The sequence below is a fragment of the Monomorium pharaonis genome, chromosome 8 (genome assembly GCF_013373865.1).
Source record: "Monomorium pharaonis isolate MP-MQ-018 chromosome 8, ASM1337386v2, whole genome shotgun sequence".
Taxonomy (NCBI): domain Eukaryota; kingdom Metazoa; phylum Arthropoda; class Insecta; order Hymenoptera; family Formicidae; genus Monomorium; species Monomorium pharaonis.
In genome coordinates, this window is record NC_050474.1 from 11376776 (window position 1) to 11395975 (window position 19200).

General features: G+C 33.0%; 1 protein-coding gene across 7 annotated transcripts in view; it reads left to right on the plus strand.

The window, feature by feature from the left end:
- Positions 1-809: 809 nt before the first annotated feature.
- LOC105833462 (rho GDP-dissociation inhibitor 1) overlaps positions 810-19200 on the plus strand; it is a 70801-nt gene continuing 52410 nt past the window's right edge. The window contains exons 1-2 of one of the 7 annotated variants that reach the window (XM_036290429.1): positions 810-993; positions 18334-18517. In XM_036290429.1, coding sequence (XP_036146322.1) covers positions 18373-18517 — 145 coding nt within the window. In that variant the 5' untranslated portion in view covers positions 810-993; positions 18334-18372. Of the gene's footprint in view, positions 1022-9564; positions 9932-16009; positions 16346-17556; positions 17654-18333; positions 18518-19200 lie in introns of those variants that run through there. The other 6 variants (XM_036290428.1, XM_036290432.1, XM_028191187.2 and 3 more) reach the window with 6 other exon arrangements.

Here is a 19200-nt window from a genome sequence, read left to right on the forward strand (position 1 = left end):
AAATTATTTTTATTAACAGCACATACTACATTTAGAATAAATTTTTATTAATTAATTAAATTTAAATTATGTTATTTTTTATTTTATTCTTACTTGCCGCTGCTAGGTTTGAATCTGGGACCTTAGGATTACGAATCTTGTACTTTACCTGCTACGCCAATTTGACTCATTGATATGGGTACTTGTTATTGTCTACATATATCTATATGTAAACTGACGCGACTATATTATTTTTTATAAAAGCAATTAAATTTTGCAAAACATATTAAAAATAAATAGCATTAATTTATTTACTTATTAATTTCATTGTTAAATTTATCTTTTTCCATAACCTTAATAATTTGATGGAAATTGCCATCTATTTAGCACTAATCTTTGTAGCGTTCAAATGGTTAATTAGATGGTTAACTATAATTAAGACAGTACTTCAGATGATCTTAAATATAAGATCCGACTATGAATACCGGCCTAAGATACCGGCCTCTCTGTGATCCAACATCCAACAGGGATCTTTAAAGAAGAAGTTTATGGTCGGCATGTGACGCGCAGTGACCATCGACATATAATAGAATGGACTGAGCATTGCGATGGGCAAGCGCGCGCCTGCTTTGAAGTGAGAGGTACTACACCTGAGGCCTATGTTTGTCTCTCTTGCAAGCTTCTGATTTGTTATTTCGTCCCCCTCCATTCACGGAGGAGGACGAAATAACAAATCAGAAGCTTGCAAAAGAGACAAACATAGGCCTCAGGTGTAGTACCTCTCACTCTAAAGCAGACGCGCGCTAACCTATCGCAATGCTCAGTCCATTCTATATGTCGATGGCAGTGACGCGTAGGAGCCGTAGCCGTAGGTAGCCCTAGGAGGTAGGAGGGGCAAGCAAAGTGCGAATTAACAATTAGTAGTATTAGGCAGATAATCTAGTGTGTGGTCTCTTGTGAATGCATTATTACTGTCCACGAGCCGTATCAAGCTGAGTTAAGAAAAAATCAACGGTGAGTGTTGGATCGTGTTGAATTGATAGTAAGTGATGCTCAAATTGAGAGAATTTTATTTCTGCCTCTTCAGATGAAAAAACGGAACTTCGTCCAAGTCTTTTTTCCCTCCCAAATAATGTTTTTCTCCCCGGTTTTGATGAACTCTAATTTCTCGCCGTTATTAACGCAATATTTATTGTTTTCCGGATCCAGAAACGGAAAAGCGCTAGGAATCGAATGGAAAGCGATTTTGAGCTCTCGATCGAATTACAGATTTCAGTAGCTTAGTTTTCACCAAGACTTAATTCGATTCTATTCCGGTGTAAATCATATTTAGTGTGCTGTTTCCATTGGAAGTAGAATAGAAACGAAAACGATTATTTCAGTATAGCCAGCTTAACTTTTGCTTGTATGAATATAAATAAAGATAACCTAAGCGTATGTAAGATTGGGGTGAGATATAGCCAAAATACATGGAGTAGGCTGAGGACACACTAAACACCTAAAAAAAAAAGATTAGGATGACAAGTGCTATTGCAATTAATTTGAAATAATAATCATTGAATAAACTGAAAATGCATATTAATACGATTTTATTGAATCGATGAGCACGTTTACACCGTACGTTTAGTCCGCAACCTATACACTATATTTGACCCAACCCGATAGTTCACAACGGTGTAAATGCTCGCAGATTTGTTTGGGTCAGGCCACTTTTTGACGATCCCTGACCCATCTTAGACCATACAACATAACGCGTGTAAACAGTTTATTAGTAGCCTACCTTAGGTCGGAGTATAGGTTAGGGCATAGATCAGATCGCGCGGTGTAAACTAGGCCATTAATCAATGTATCAAATATAATTACTGTACTTTAGCAATTATGCGAACACATATAACATTCTGGCAAAATGTATTTGAAATGCAAGAAAATAATACAAAAGTGTAATGTTTAAGAGCAGGGACTTAGATCGCACCAGAACCGAAACTGATAATCGGTTCTTGACTAGTTTTTTAGCCAGATTAAAACTGTAAACCATAACTGTATTCTATAAAATTTATTAAAAGACCCCACATTAAACCACGTGAAAATGAGCCCAGCGAAAATGGCTGAATTTGAAATATGTTGTATCTTTTGAGTCACTGAAAAAATATTTTCTCAGGCAAAATGTCAAAAAATGGACAGTTTCATCATTTTAATACTTCAAAAGTTTGAGGTCAGACCAGCAAAGATATCACTTTTGAATCAATGCGTTTATCATTATAAGGAAATAATATAAATTTTTAGTGAACAAAGTAGTTAAAGAATAATTTGTTTGAGCCAGTATTGTTTAAACAATTTGAAAATGTCAGTATTTGCAAGAACTGATTGTTGATTTAAAGTGGAAAAATAATAACAGATAGCGTTTTTCTAATGCATTATCTGTTTTAAAATAAGCAATAAACAAATAACTGATAGTGAAACCTATTCCAGTAGCCTAACCCTTAGTTATGAAAAAACAAGTACTGTTAAACAGGAATAATAATCTTGAGTGTTTTTGTTACACCTTGCGATTAACCTATATTATAGTTACCAGTCTACCACGTGGAGGTTGCAGTATGATTTTAAACTCCTTTGGAGTGTTTTTTGTACGTGAGTACCCTTGCCTCTCATGATTTGAGGTGTTTTTTGTACACGTATCTCCTTACCTCTCACATACAAAAAGTACTTCAAATTGTGAGAGGCAAAGGGATTTGTGTACAAAAAGCACTCCAAAGGACTCTAAAATTGCACTGCTACTCCACGTAGTAGTCTTCGTTAACTATAATATAGGCTAATTGCAGGTGTAATAAAAACACTCAATATCATTGTTTTTGTTTAACAGTACTTGGTTTTTCATACCTAAGGATCAGGCTACTAGAATAGGTTTCACTATCAGTTATTTGTTTATTGTTTATTTTAAAACAAATTATGTGTTAGGAAAATGCTATTCGTTATGATTTTTCTCACTTTAAATCAGTAATTAATTTTTACAAATAATGATATTTTCAAATTGTTTAAACAATACTGTTAATCAAATTATTCTTTAACTATTTTGTTCGCTAAAAATTCATATTGTTCCTTTATAATGATAACCACATTAATTCAAAAGTGATATCTTTGCTAGTTTGACCTTAGGCTTTTGAAGGGTTGAAATGACGAAACTGTCCATTTTTTTGACATTTTGCCTGAGGAAACATTTGTTCAGTCACCCAAAAGGTACAACATATTTCAAATTCAGCCATTTTCGCCAGGGCCTATTTTCATGTGGTTTAGTGCACCTTCCTTTACCGCACTGGAACCACAAGATTATTTTTGGTTTATGGTCTTTTTTAATATTTTTTTTTAGTTATTACAATTTATTTCTACATAATATTTTTACATTTTATGTTGGAAAATCAATTTGCTTGTTAATAAAGTATTCTGTCATAAAGAAACAGGGTAATTTATTTTTACTTGTTTTATTTTTTTTTTTATTCCATTTAATTGCATTTTAGAAATTTCTCTTCTGTTTTCTCTTATTAATTTTTGTCATATAAATGTTTTAAGACACCATAAATGGAAAAAAGATCAGAAAGATCAGAAGAAAGTAAATATAAAAATATGTTTAAAAAGTCAAAGAAAAATAATTAAAAAATTGAAGAACTGTCACTATTTGAAAATAATAATGCTCATTAAATAAGTATTATTTAATAAGTAATATTTTACAAGTTTATTTTTTTATTAAATTTTCTAAAGAACTACATTTATTCAACTGACAGTGTCATAAAAATTTTTGTTTTACCATAAATAGAAGATAAAGTAATAGCGCATAAACAATTTATATATAATAATATAGAAGATAAACACATGTTTATCTGATAGGTAAGTTTACCAAAAAATGGACTCTAAATATTTATTGCAGGTAAATTACACAGGCACACACAAAAAAGTGGTCTGTTACAGAGGACTGAGTATCATGTCCCTAGGATATGTTGACTTGCTGAACACGTATTCAGTGTTGGTTTAGCTTCATCATTCACCAGTTCCAAGTAAATCGCCAAAAATGGATGAAATATGGCGGAATTATCAGCAGGACTCGAAATATTTTACAAGGATGTAGGTACATTTTTCGAATGTATTTTGACTTGCTGAACACAAATTTGGTATGGTCCATCAACCAGTTCCGAAAATTGCCATGAATTGTGAAAAATATGTATTTATTTTTATACAGGTTCTTTACTTTTCTCATTTTCAATTCACTGAATATACGAGTCTATAATAAATCAAGCTCCATTACTCACTTGAGTGTAGTATGCTAATTACACGCTTGAGTGAGAAATGCCAAAGTTCTGAAGATTGAAACTTTTATAAAGATCGCGGCTTCTGACCAATTAAAAAAGGTTAGCCTGATTTCATTACTTTCCTTTGTTGAAATAATGAAATATTAGATTCATTTTTTGCGTTTGTAACATTCTTTTTTACCCTCAAACAACCTGTGTAGTGATCTCTCGGTCTTCTCTAAAATTTTCGATCTTCAAAACTTTGGCATTTCTCACTCAAGCAGTGAGTGATTGAGCTTGATTTACTATAGACTTGTATTCAGTGAATTGCAAATGGGAAAAGCAAATGACCTGTATCGAAATACTTTTTTTGTATTTTTCACAGTTTATGGCAATTTTAGGCGATTTACTCAAAACTGTTGATAGACCGGATATGTTTAGTGAGTCAAAATACATTCGAAAAATATATCCACACCCTTATAACACCTTTCGAGTTCTGCTGATATTAACAAACAGGAGCGATGATTTCGCAACATTTCATCCATTTTTGGTCATTTATGGCGATTTACTTAAAGCTTATGAAGCTAAAACTGGATTTGTGTTTAGTGAGTCAAAACATTTAAGGATATGGTACTCACAGTCAGTTTTCTGTAACAGATCACTTTTTTGTGTGCTGTGTTATGAATATTTCTTTTATTTTTTATTTTTATTTTTATTTTTATTTATAAACCTTAAATTCTGCAATTTAAAACAATATTAGATACATACTTCTTTTGGTATTATGTATCCTCCTATGAGAACATCTCTTTGTATAGTTCTTTGAACGCCACTGGCGATAGGAAACATTCGCAATGATTCTTTGATACATGCTTTAGTATACGGTATACACTCAAGCATATCATGTGTAATAGGCGTTGTTTTGCTGGGTAATACTATTGTATAACTATTGTAAAGAACACATTTTGCTTGTTACTCTTTATCATGAATTTGCAATTTCATGGACTATTGTCTAACTACTGTTTTTTTTTGCTTTTTTTTCTCTTATTCTTCTTATTTATTTGATTTCTTATTTGCTTCCAATAGAAAGGGCTTCCGGATATATGCCGCGTCCTGATACAGCGTTGCGTCGACGTTTCGCAAACGTTGCAGTTTGCATCATCAGGGCTAGGAGCTCCGATACTGACAAGGGAACTGATGGAAGTGTCCCTTCGATTTTAATGCGCTTTGGATATGTTGTAGGACAAAAAAATATTAGACCCATATTTTTTTTAGCGGCGCATCTTAACGTTTAGGGGTTGAAACTACACCTTGAAAATAACGTATTTTCTTGTTTTTGGCGAATATCTTTGAAAATATAAGATTTATAAAAAAATTTTTATACAAAAGTTTTATGGCATTTTATACTCTTTACAATATTCATATTTTTCAAAAATTTCAAATTTTTAATTTACTCTTACTCCTACTTCCTTTTTTGCAACATTTTGAAAATTTTCTTAGGACAAAAATGAAAGAGCATTAAAAGCCAAATTCATTTATATATAACAATATATGGGTTCTATTATTTCCAATTATTGGCAAAATGAGATGATAATCTCGTGCTATAGGCGCCGCGCTAGAAATAGTGTTGCGTTATTTCTTTAGTCGCGTCACACTTAATAATTATCTTTTCTGCGTATATTTTTATATTAGAACATAAAAATGGATTAATCTTAATTACATAATACCCAACATATTACACGATATAAAGCATAAATGCATATATATAACGGAAGTAGCATATATACGTATGTGCATATGTACATTTTCATTATTACAAATGCGAATACAGATTAATATAAAGCAAAATATATTTTTAATATTGAAAAATACAAATATAACAAAATATCATATTAAGAGAAAAGTATACAATATAAACTGCAATAACTATTCGCATTAATTATGCACTAATTATGTTATTTACACTATATGCACAAAGCACACTTTGATAATAAAAATAATTTAATTTAATTTAATAAGTTTTAAATATTAATTAAAAAATATTATGATTGAAAATAAAAGAAAAAATAAAGGAAAAGGGAAAAGAGGTTGGAATAATTGTTACAAACATAATTTTATACAAATAAAAATTTTTATCAGGCAGAAGTAAAAGGATATCAATATTTGTTTCATGGGTAATGAAAACTGCTTACCAGTGTTAATAATCTAGAAACATCTTTTTTTAAAGAAATTAATATAGAATTTGTTTATAAATGCCTTCCATTTATGGCACATATTCATTATAAAGATGATGTTCATGGAAAAAATGTGTTATACAAAATGATTTTCTACACCAAGAACAAGTTATTATGGCTATTTCGTCACAAAGATCGCATTTTACTTTAGAATTCTTTTTAAAACAAAATTCTACTAGTGTTTCAAATTCTATTGGTATAGCCTGTAGGTATTCATCGTATACATTCTGTACGTATCCACTTTTAGTCCATGCATATTTAAATACATTTTGAAATCTGAGCGACGAGAATTGATTGTGTGTTAATGATTGTAATTTCAATATATTATTTCTATTATAAACATCTAAAGCCAAATCCAACAACATAATAGTATCAGAGAAGTATTTAATAAAATTTTTCCACAACCGAAATCTGTATACGTCTAATGGCTGTATTTTTCTCGTTGTACCGGCCGAATAGTTAGGAAAACAATATCTGTTGCAGAATCTGGTTTAGTTTCTGAAATTATGTTAGGACAATGTCCACTCCACGAATCTAACAACAATACTGATTGTGGCCCGACATTCGGAAAAAATACTTCCTTTAGCCAAGTTTTAACATGATTTGATGTTAATTTGCCTGATTTTGAAGCCGTAACGAAGATATTAGGCGCGTTGAATAATATTTCTTGTACTCTCGGACCAAATGTTTCTGTAATTTCCTTTAATACTATAAAAAGAGATGATAATAATCTGCCATCAGCTGAAATAGTCGGTTGAATTGTATAGCTATGCGTGGTTGCTGATATAGACTGTACTACAGATTCTACATTTTTAATATCTTTTTGAGCTAAAGTACGACCAGAATGAAATTTTAACTGAAATCCACTCTGATTTGAATTATAAGTATTTTTCACACCATATCGATTAATTTAATATTTTACATTTGTAATAAATGTATTACATTTATTTTCTAAATCAGGTTTTAATAGTGGAAACCTTTTTGTAACAAATTTTGTTATTTTTCTAGACACAATGTTATGTTTTTTTAAATTTTTGTACCCATCTCTCTGAAGCTTTGAATCCTGCCGCATTTTCTATTTCTTGTGCTCGAGAAGTTCATCGAACAATGTCAGTGTCATGAATGATGATTTTTTTTTTCAAGTGCTTCATTAAAATGGTATAATGTGTATTCAGAATTTTTTTTTAATTTTTCCAGTCTATTACCACCTTGAACGATTTAGTTTTCCCATCGTCGTAATTGTCGTATCGATGTAACTTTCTTAAATTTTTGCTTAACTCCTTGAAGCGATCTCGGTTTTGTCTTACCGCTTTTCCAGTATTCCACAGCTTGCCTTTTATAGTCAATTGATATTGTTTTTTCAACTGAATCGCAAATCACTTCTTCTGGAATATACATTTTGTCTTCATCCGCCTCTAATAAATCCACTTTTTCTGCTTCTGGAACCTCAAACTTATCGTGAAAATCTAAAGTTTCTTTCTCTTAAAATTGAAATTGCTCATTATTTTTTACTTCTAATAGCATATATTTAATTTTTACATTTATTTATCTTTCTTGCGAAGTTATCGGAGTATAACTTTTTTTAAAAAAAAAGGTAAAAAAAGCGCAAAGTGTGGGTATGTGCGCTCATAAGAAACAAACTATTATATTAGGTAAATTGTCTTACTGTTTTGTGGTTTTATTGTCTTTTCTACACAAATAATGATATTAAAAAAATGCGTTAATTATAAAAATATTTGTACAAAATTTATTTTTTATAACTTTTTATTAAAATATTTAATAATAAACGGGCTTGATGATCAAATAATTAAATGATTAAAATCAACCAACGGCGGGATTATAGTAAAGCAAAAACTTGGCGTGCCCGGCTCGCATTTTTTCTATATTTCCAAGATTATGTTATTGATACCAATAAATATATACACAAGAATGAGATTAATGTGGCTTAAGTATTGTTTTACTATCTGTCAGTTTTTGCTTCATTATTTGTTATTATTCCATTTTTAAATAATTTTTTAAGATTTTATAGAATTTTCCTAAGTTTTTTTTCAAATATACTTGGCTAACTCGTATTATTTTTGAATACGTTTATGTACTTGACATATCTTTTTTATCTTTGTAAGGTTTTTAATAGGTTATTATGTTTTTATTATTTTATTTTTATAAATAATTTTTATATTGTATAACATTGATGGGTCACTGCGTTTCAACGAGCCGGGCACGCCAAGTTTTTGCTTTACTATAATCCCGTTGGTTGATTTTAATTATTTAATTATTTGATCATCAAGCCCGTTTATTATTAAATATTTTAATAAAATGTTATAATAAATAAATTTTGTACAAATATTTTTATAATTGGCGCATTTACTTTATATCATTATTTGTGTAGAAAGGACAATAAAACCATAGGACAGTAAGACAATTTACCTAATATAATAGTTTGTTTCTTATGGGCGCACATACCCACACTTGGCGCCTTTTTTTACCTTTTTTTTAAGAAAGGTAATTTTGTTCGGATATCACGCATTTTGTAGTATTAAGCATTTTATTTAGGCTGCGTCAGTGAATATTCAATGATTATCACAGTTACAAGTATGCCACTGCGAATTAGTGAATATCCACTGATTAAGATTTAGAGAGTGAAATGCGGTAGTAAATAATGTACCAAATTTTTGTCTTCCTAAATATCTAACAATGATATATTGGCTTGATATATGCGTAGCTTCTTGAATTCCTCACAAATTTTGATGGCACTTTGCTAAATTATTTTTTAAAAATAGAGAAACAAAGGTATTCCTATATTATTACTTTTGCCAGATAGATCAAATTTTTGTAATTGTTCAACACTTATAATTTTATATTGTTTTATACATAAACTCTAAATATTTATAACTGCAGCAACAAGCATTTGTTACTATATAACTACATAATACTGTATGCTTTGTAATTTCCTCTAGAGCTTCATTCTCTATATTACTTTTGTCAACTTCTATTTGTAATTTGTCAATTTTTTGTGGCTATATATTAAAAAAAGGTTTTTATGGCTGTGCTTATTATTTTCTTTTTCTCTTTCTTTTTTCTTCTCTTTCAGCAGATAATCGAGAAATAGCCACAATGATTATACAATTCCTTTTTTAATGTGTAAAATACAGTTTGTACTTTGCGAAAATTATTTACTTTATCGAATATATATTTGCAGAATTTTTTAAAGGCAGAAATAAGACCAGGGGCACAGTAACTGGTCGGGGGAGAGTAATTGAGGCTTTTACTCTAACTGGTATTTTAATTCTTGCTTTATTCGTTTCTATTTTTCATATATTATTATGTTGCATTATATGCATATTGTAAAACACCGGCTTGGCGTAACCCGCGAGATATTTGAATCCAAGAGAAAATCGTCCAGGAGAAGATACACTAGTTTGAGACTTAATAGCCACTTTCGTTGTAAGCCAAGAACTTCTTTTATTTACACCTTCCGTAAATCGACGTAGTTGACTATTACATAGCGTTATAAAATGTATAAATGCGTAGTCGCACGCTCGACGCACGTGCTCGCCTGCATGCGTGTTGTTCGTAGAAGTGCTACTGACCTAATGCCCTAGACAAAGGGAAGGGCCTTGAGTCGCAGAGCCTAGTTAAAACTAGCGACGCCTTTTAGTTCGCATAGCGTCGGTCAGCACATGATGTAATAAGAAAGGTGTACCATTGCGCATTAGCGATGGCAGCACGATGAGCGGAGCCAATGAAATTTGGGTCCAAATGCATCGCGCAATTCAAACACGACACAATCATATATATTTAGAATATTAATCGCGTGTACTTAAAATGCAGATATTTGGAAGAATTATGTAAAAATATTTAGAATAGTAAGGGAAGTGCGCCGGTTGTGGGCACCGTTTTGTTTTTAGCTCATAACTTTTGACTAAATGCATATTATGCAGACATATGTGTACCAGTGGAAAGCTAGAGGCCTTAGCTAACTGTCAGTGAAGGAACTAAATTGATTTCTTCAACTAGAAAAATTTTATCAAAAATTTAGTGAAGTGACAATTTTTGGACAAAAAAAATTTGTACCCGGTTGTGGGCACCCTTGAAAAATTCGCTAAAAATGAAAAAATATGAAGGAAAACCACCACAAATAAAGGGAAAATAAAAATTTATTTATTTTAGAAGCCTTTACTGGCAAAGAAACAAAAAAAGATGACACGTTTTCACATTACTCATCGCCTTCTTCATCTTCGAAATCAGAAGCACAATGCTTGCATGTGAAGTAGCTGGTACGCATATCAGCGCACTTTAAATGCACCGGACGACTGCATTTATTGCATTTAATGGAGTTTGCGGCAGTCAATTTCCGTGGCAGTAGGTTCAGACGAATTCCAACAAAACACCATCTTCCACGAATGAAATGTCAAATTGGGCTGCCACTTTCTTCACATAGCATTGCAGACTGCTCCGAGGAATGCCATATGCTTTAGCAGTCCCTTTGACAGGTTTATTGTCCGCTAAGCCACACTCAATGGCTTGCAACAGCGCATTAAAATCCATTTTTTTTTATCAAATGATTTTTCCAGGGTTGACGTGGCTAAAAATGCATAAAATGCATAAAAACAGTGATAAAATACATTATGTCAACATAAAGAACGATATTACGCAGTTTCTCAACCAAACACACGCATTAAATGAAAAAAAACAAGGGTGCCCACAACCGATTACATGAAGGTGCTCATAACCGGGAATGGCAGCTATTTTTCCAAAAGACTAACAAATTATGTGGTGCAAAAATTTTGGTTGAATACGAAATAAAATCACAAAATACAATAACAACACTGCAAACACAATGAAACACTTACCTTTTTGAAAGAATTCACACCGATTTATCGCACTTCGAAAAGAGTAGAAAATCACTTTTCTGTTTATTTATTGCAAATAATTTTTATTATGCTCACAGCTACTACGCAAATGCGTGTATTCGTTTCGGTATCAACACGAAAATTGCGTACCGTCAACATACACGTTTTTCAGTATTCAGATCAGTAGCGTATGCTTGCTGTCCAAATTTACGTAGGGGTGCCCACAACTAGAGCGTGCCCACAACCGGCGCACTTCCCTTACAAGCGCAGTACAAAAATGTCTTTGTAATAAGAGAAATAATAACCTATACTGAATTAGTAAATACTATAATCTTCTACTGTAAGCATGATTTTATTTTTATTATTTTTTATTTTTTTCATGATTCTATCTCTATTTTTTCCATCTTTCTATCTACATTATTGTATAAAACATTATAATATCAATGTTAAGATAAAAGTACCAATGTTGGGACATTTACATCTGAACATTCAGATATAAATGCATGTCTTGGCATTTGTACATTTACCTTGATATTTGGTAGAATGTAATAGGAGGTACAAACAGTTGTTATTGCTGATTTTTTATTTATATTTTATTAGATGTTTTTTTTATCTTTTAGAAATCTGAATAATTTTATTTTGCGTGCACTGTCTGTGCGATTAGTGCAATTAATTATACAATACGCTGGCATTGCAGATAATAATAAATTACTTTCAATGCTCACTGTTCACTACCACTCACTACTACTATGCACATAATTTTTTCATCATGGCTGCAGTCATATTTGATTTTGAACATTTGGACCCAATTCTTATTGGTTGAGACATCGACTACTGCGCATACGTGATGTGGGTTCACCTTTCTTATTACATCATGGGTCAGCATAGCGCGATGAGGGGCGTTGTTAATGAAGTAGGATCTTTGAGTATATATACATAGAGGAGGAATTGCTTTGTTTTATGTAGATCGAAAGTGTGTCCAAGATCTGTGCGAGAGAGAAAGGTATAGGGTGATATTCGTCCTCTCTGCGCATGCTCAATATTATTACCTGTACCGCAGTTTTAACACTTCTTGTGCACTTCTGTACTTAATGTACGAATTGTATGTGTGAAAACATACAATGCCAGCCATTATAACTTATGCGTAAATAATACATTTGACGCATGCGCAGAGAGAGCAAGTATCATGCTATACCTTTCTCTCGCACAGATCTTGGACACACTTTCAGTGCTGGCATTCCTTCTCCATGTATATATACTCAAAGAGTAGGATAGTCGCTAAGCAGTGCCGTAATATTATAGGCGCGACGTTTAAAATTTATAAATTTTTTTACAATATATAGTAATGATTTGACGTATTTTTATAATTTAAATAATATCAAAGAAAGACAAGAGTAAAAAACAGATACTTACATGTTCACAAAAGAACAATACTTGTGACAATACACTATCCAACATACTTGTTCATATTACCAACTTCGAGCTGGAAAGGCAGCCTCCCGTTATGTTTATATACACTTATACGGATGTACATTTTGCATACGACACAGATGTACATTTTGCACACGGATGTACATTTTGCATACGATACGGGTGAATAAATGTAGCATGAATATATATATTAATATGCATGTGATAGTCAGTTTTTATGTTCGAATATAAAAATATACGCAGAAGAGGCAATTATTAAGTGTGATGCGACTAAAAAAATAACGCAAGACTATTTCTAGCGCGGCGCCTATAGCACGAGATTATCATCTCGTTTTGCCAATAATTGGAAATGGTGGAACCCATATGTTATTATATATGAATGGATTCAGTTTTTAATGTTCTTTAATTTTTGTCCTTACAAAATTTTTAAAATGTTGCAAAAAAGAGGGTGGGAATGAGGGTAAATTAAAAAATTGAAATTAAAAAAAAAAGAATATACCATTGTAAAAGGTATAAAATGCCATAAAACTTTTGTATAGAACATTTTTTTATAAACCTTATATTTGTAAAGATATTTGTCAGAAATGAAAAAAGCGTCATTTTTGAGGGGTAGTTTCAACTCCTAAACGCCGTTAAAAAATGTGAGTCTAATATTTTTTTATGTTTTACATATCCAATTCGAATGCATTAAAATCGGTGAGGGACACTTCCGTTAGTACCCTTGTAAGTGTAAAAATCGGCACTCACACACGAGAACGAAAACAAAAGTCGGCCTTTCTTAAACGATTACGAATTATTTGTTCAGATACGTTATGTAAATGAAATTCATTAGTGAATATTTCTGTAGTTACTGTCCTTTGCAAAGCGTAGCGAACAATTTCTTGATCTTGTCGGATCGTATATTCGACAATGACCACTGCCTTTACGTCTCGTATAATGTTCTGTCTCTTAATATCGTGACCAAACTCTACTCACTACAGAGATGAATACACCAACATGGCGCGCTACGTGACGCACGCGAAAAGGTTCTCCAACAAGTGCGATTATTTGCGTAACTTTTGTTACAGGCAAATGTCTACGCGGCACTTTGAAAGTTTTGTGTATGAGTTCAATCCTCTGCGAGACTCGTCTGTGTACTGAACATTTATTTCAAAGTTTTTAAGCTAGTAAAGTACATGTAATGTTTATGTACAAAGAGGCTTTGAAATAAATTAAGAGACATGGTAGTGGCTTGCACCAAGTGAACGCGCAGCGCAAGCCTGATCGTGCTTTTTTACGCAAGTACGCGACTTGCGAGCATCTGAGATTATCGGATCTCAGAAACAGCTAAACCGATCGAGTTCTAACTAGGTTCAATCGAAAGCTTGGGGTCGATTTGTATCAGAAAACTGTTTATTTATCCTCCACGTGATCTATGGGAGGAGATATCACGACGCAAAGTCCAAATGTCAAAAATTTTATGTAAGATACGTCGTCGTCGTTATCGTCAACTTTATAGACATGTAAGGCGCAAGAGGCAAGACGAGGAAATGTACCTGGTTTGTCCCTTTTCAACATCTAGGTTTGTCCTTTTTTAACCTGTACTTATGCTTATCGGCGCGTAAGGTGCAAGAGGCAAGACAAGGAAATGTACCCAGTCTGTCTCTTTTCAATGTCTAGGTCCGTCCATTTCTACGTGTGCTTATTGGCGCGTAAGTGTGCCTATAGAGTGACTTTTACTTGGACACAGTACAATTGGACACAGTGCAAATGGACATGGTGCAAATGGACACAAAATAATGTACACGTTTCAAATAGACACAGTCTATTTCGACACCGGAATTTTTGGACACAGTAATTCTGTACAGGAAAAATAAATTCTGGACAAATTACAATTTGGACATGATAAAAATGTACACCGTGCAATTCGATACGTAAATTTTGTACACCGCAAAGTTGTACACCGCAAACTTGTAAACCGCAAACTTGTACACCGCAAAGTTGTATACCGCAAAGTTGTACACCGCAAAGTTTTGCGTGGAAAGTCGCAAACCCATGTGGTGCAGAGAATGGTTTGCACACACGCACGCACGCACGCACGCACGCACGCACGCACGCACGCACGCACGCACGCACGCACACACACGGGAGGAAGTGCAAGGGGGGCCTTCGACTCCCTTCCGCAACCACCCCGTCGAAGTCGCCAACCCATGTTGTACATTGCAAACAAAGTAAAGTTTATATGTATTAGTAGATTTTCAATACAATATACACGGTGTACAACTTTACGGTATACAAGTTTGCGGTGTACAACTTTGCGGTGTACAAATTTTACGTCCAATTGCACGGTGTACATTTTTATCGTGTCCAAATTGTAATTTGTCCAAAATTTATTTTTTCTGTGTACAAAGTTACTGTGATCAAAATTCTTGTGTCGAAATAAACCGTGTCCATTTGCCCCGTGTCCATTTGCACTCTGTCCAATTCTACTGTGTCCAAGTGAACTACTCCCTGCCTATAGGCGAGAGACAAGACGAAGAAATGTACCCAGTCCGTTTTTTTTCAACGTCTAGGTCCGTCCTTTTCTACTACATATGTTTATATCTTGACCCCCCACTTCTGAAACGAGCAGGAGGTCGATTCTGTAACTTTTATCGTGGTGAAAATGCGAGCCGACTCACAACTCTTGATTCCGTAACTTTCATCATAGTATAAATGCGAGCGAAAGAAATTTCTTGTCGAATGGTGAGATCCGAGAGAGAAAACTGAAAGATAGAACGAGAAAGAAAACGTGGAAGAGCATCGTGTCGGAATCGCGTTGTGACGTATTTTTGTTGACGTGAGTTTATAATTTTAAAATTAAAAATTAAGTGTTATTTGCTTAGTATAAATTCTCGAAAACCTAAAGAAGAAAAAGTAATAAAAATTGCATCCCAGTGTGTATATCCCAGATAGCACAAAATATTTATAAAATTTTTATAAAATATTTATAAGAAGGAAAAATATTTATGATAAATATTTTGTACATATTTTTATGTTCGAGTTTGTCAGGTATAAAAAAAATTATGATAAACATTTATGAAAATATTTAAAATAAATATTTATATTATTATCAAAGAATATAAAAAATATTTCAAGTTCATATACATAAATATTTTTCAGTATATTTTAAAAATATATTCTATATGTTGTTGATAATAATTTTTGTATCATTTCTAAATGGTTTATGAAAAATAATTATATAATCTTTAAAAAATATTTTTTGAAAACAAATTTGTAAAATATTTATAAATATTTATGATAATATTTTCTGCTATCTGGGGGGTAGCTGGTTTTTTATTGCTTAACGACGAAGAAGATGAAAATAAAATGAATTTGAGAATTTCTCGAAAGACTCCGATATATATATTCGGATCCTTTCTCAATCTTTGACAATGAATTTTGTGAAATTCAATTTCAGACGCAAATTAGTTATACAGTTTTGACGTACAACAGAGCAAGGATACTTCAATTCAGATTCAAAGAAATAATTTCAAAATATTAACAAACATATACAGAGAATTCCTGTTCAGTACGATTATGGTTATTATTTCGGGTACAGTCTCTAACAAATCACATTTTAACACATTTTTAATCCTTTGAGGTCACACTGGGTGGTTACCACCCATCACTTGAATTCACACATATCTTTCCGATTTAAGAAAAAATGATACTAGTAACGCCATTTAATGGTAATTCAAGGTTTCATCTATGCTCTTGTACTATTCTGTAACTGAAAGTCGCGTTGGTTTGTTTTTGGCAGTTGTCCAAAGACAAGGTAGGGTGGTAGCTACCCCATGTGTAACCTCTGTGTAAGTTTTTTGTGTTTTTTAGTGGTTTGAATTTTTGTGTTTTTTGTGGTCTAAGAAGTGTAAAAGTATGATATAATACAGATTCTTATGCCTAGAATTTTTTAAAAATCTTTATGTTAATTTATTTGAAAATATGCAGCATAATGGTCTATAATTTACGGCAGCGACCGATGTAAGATATTTTACAAAATGATGGACGTAATGATTTCAACAATGTTAATTTGGATGTCGGGGAAAATCATATTCAAAGCATCATATTCAAACGATTTAGAACAATCTGTGGACGAGATGGACAGTGATCTTGAAAATGTAACGTTAGATTAGCGCATTCTAACATTGCGTGCACGCGGTAGACCGTAATCTATTTTGTGAGAAACAAATTAGTTTTGCGTGATACAATACAAAAAAGTGACGTTCAAGTAAATACTATTGTAACATGACTTTTCTATGAAAATACCTGTTTTTTTAGTATACTAAAATACTCCATGTTCAGTATGCAAAATAAATACTCTTTTTGAAAAAATGATCAAAGATATATTTTTTTCCTTGAAGTACAAGACTTGAACAATAAATTTTTAGTTAAAAATATTGAAAATTAAAAAAGTTATGATTTATTTTGTAAAAACTTTTCTAATGTTGGAAGATTAAAAAATTTGTTTTGGTACTAATGGTTTTAGATTTTTGCTTAAATAATATCAGAATACATTTTCCAAACATTCAAGTTTATCCATGAATTTTTTTGTTAGCATATCTTTGATAATTACATAAATACAGCATTTAAAAGATGACGATGGGTAGTAACCACCCAGTGTGATCTCGACGTTAGAAAAAAGAAGTGTGACTTCGAAGGGTTAATCTAGTGATTTCGTATTTTCACTTTGACGTTACAGAATCGCGCGAACAAACTCATGTGAGATAAAAGTGAAAAAAGTGAGTGAACTAACTTGAATTACAGAATTGACCCCCAGGTCTGCTGTCTGCTGGCCTGCTCGCGTCACGACGTCGATCACTTGGGTTACCAGTGGCTCGCGTTAGGTGACGTGTAGTGTGAGGTTATAATACAACAATAAATCTATTGAAAATATGTGAAATTTATGAAATTTTTGTGCTAAATGTTCTTATATTATTATTTTATTATCACAGATGTATTAATTAAACATTTAATTGAGATATGTTACTTTTTGATTCAATTTTACACTTGCGTTGATGAAACAGATAAGATGTGTGCATCAGTTAAATGTTGCTGTAATTGTTAAACGAAACAAATGAAATATTTACAACTTTTATTTAACCTACGTCACACTTAATTAATTAATTTAATCATCAACACCAATGTAAAATTAAACATTAATTAGTGAGTAACAACCTCAGATTTTACACTGGTGTCGATGAGATATTGTAGATAAGAGGCCTGTTCTTTGTCGCTACACTGCTGTACTGGTGCAATAAGTTAGAATGGGAAACAATATTTCTGTTTTATTCTAGCTTATTGCATCAGTGCAGCAATGCAACAACAAAGAACAGGTCTAAGATGTTATGTGACCTGATATAGAATTGTGATCAGTTATCAGTAAGTAACAATTTCTCAGATTTTACATTGGTGCCGATGAGATTGATAGATAAGATGTGTGATATAGAATTGTAATCAATTAAATGTTGCTGTAATTGTCAAAAAAAAACTTATTAGCTTGTAAATGTTTTTAATAATACTAATTTTTATTCTTTATTTTAGTGGTAACATATGTAATTGCCAGTATCTTGCTGACAAAAGATGGTTCTTATCTTTATAACGTGTAACCGTGCTCGCGAGCGACGGCCAACTTCGCCTCCGTCCCTGGTCGCGGCTCTGAGTCCCCCGGGTGTCGGGGCGACCATTCCTCGTAATATCTTCGATGCGATACGTAATTGGGCGCCAGGTACGTTAAGCGTACCACTCTGTCTACGCCAAATCACAAACTAGCGTTACGCTATTGAGATCGTGGGAAAGACGGGCGCTTGTTAGGCGACCGGGGCGTTAGCGGCTCCGATAGCCAGCTACTCAGCCCTAAAATGGCAGAGGGGGAGGTTCGGCGCGGGCGGATGGAATCGGGAAGGCGAGAGAATTATTAAAACAACGTACGGTTAACAATAAAATTAACAAATGTATTTAACCATGAGCAATACAGAAGTAGACGGCTCTGTTGAGCAGCAATGGTGACTCGCGTTACAAGCTGACGACCGCTTGAAATTGAATTTCGCGAATACGGGACAATGAACGAACGGGTTATTTTGCGTACGCGGAAATTCTCCGACTTGTCTACGCTTTATCCTGCGTCGTTGGTGGACGCCAAACTCCCGATAGGATAGCAGTTTCGCCAAGGGCGATTGTAACTCCGAGCCCGCGCGGTACGCGACGGACTCGTGCTCTTCCACATGTTACAAGATCCCGCGAGTAATATGCGCGATAATTATTGTGAGCTCGCCAACGAGGCGGTACAAGACAATGATATGAAATCGGACGAAAGCGCAATTAACAGAGATTCGCGATACCGATGCGACAGAGTAAATCAGATTTTACTAACAATAAGTTATAAATGCGCGACAATTTACAGCGCGGTTA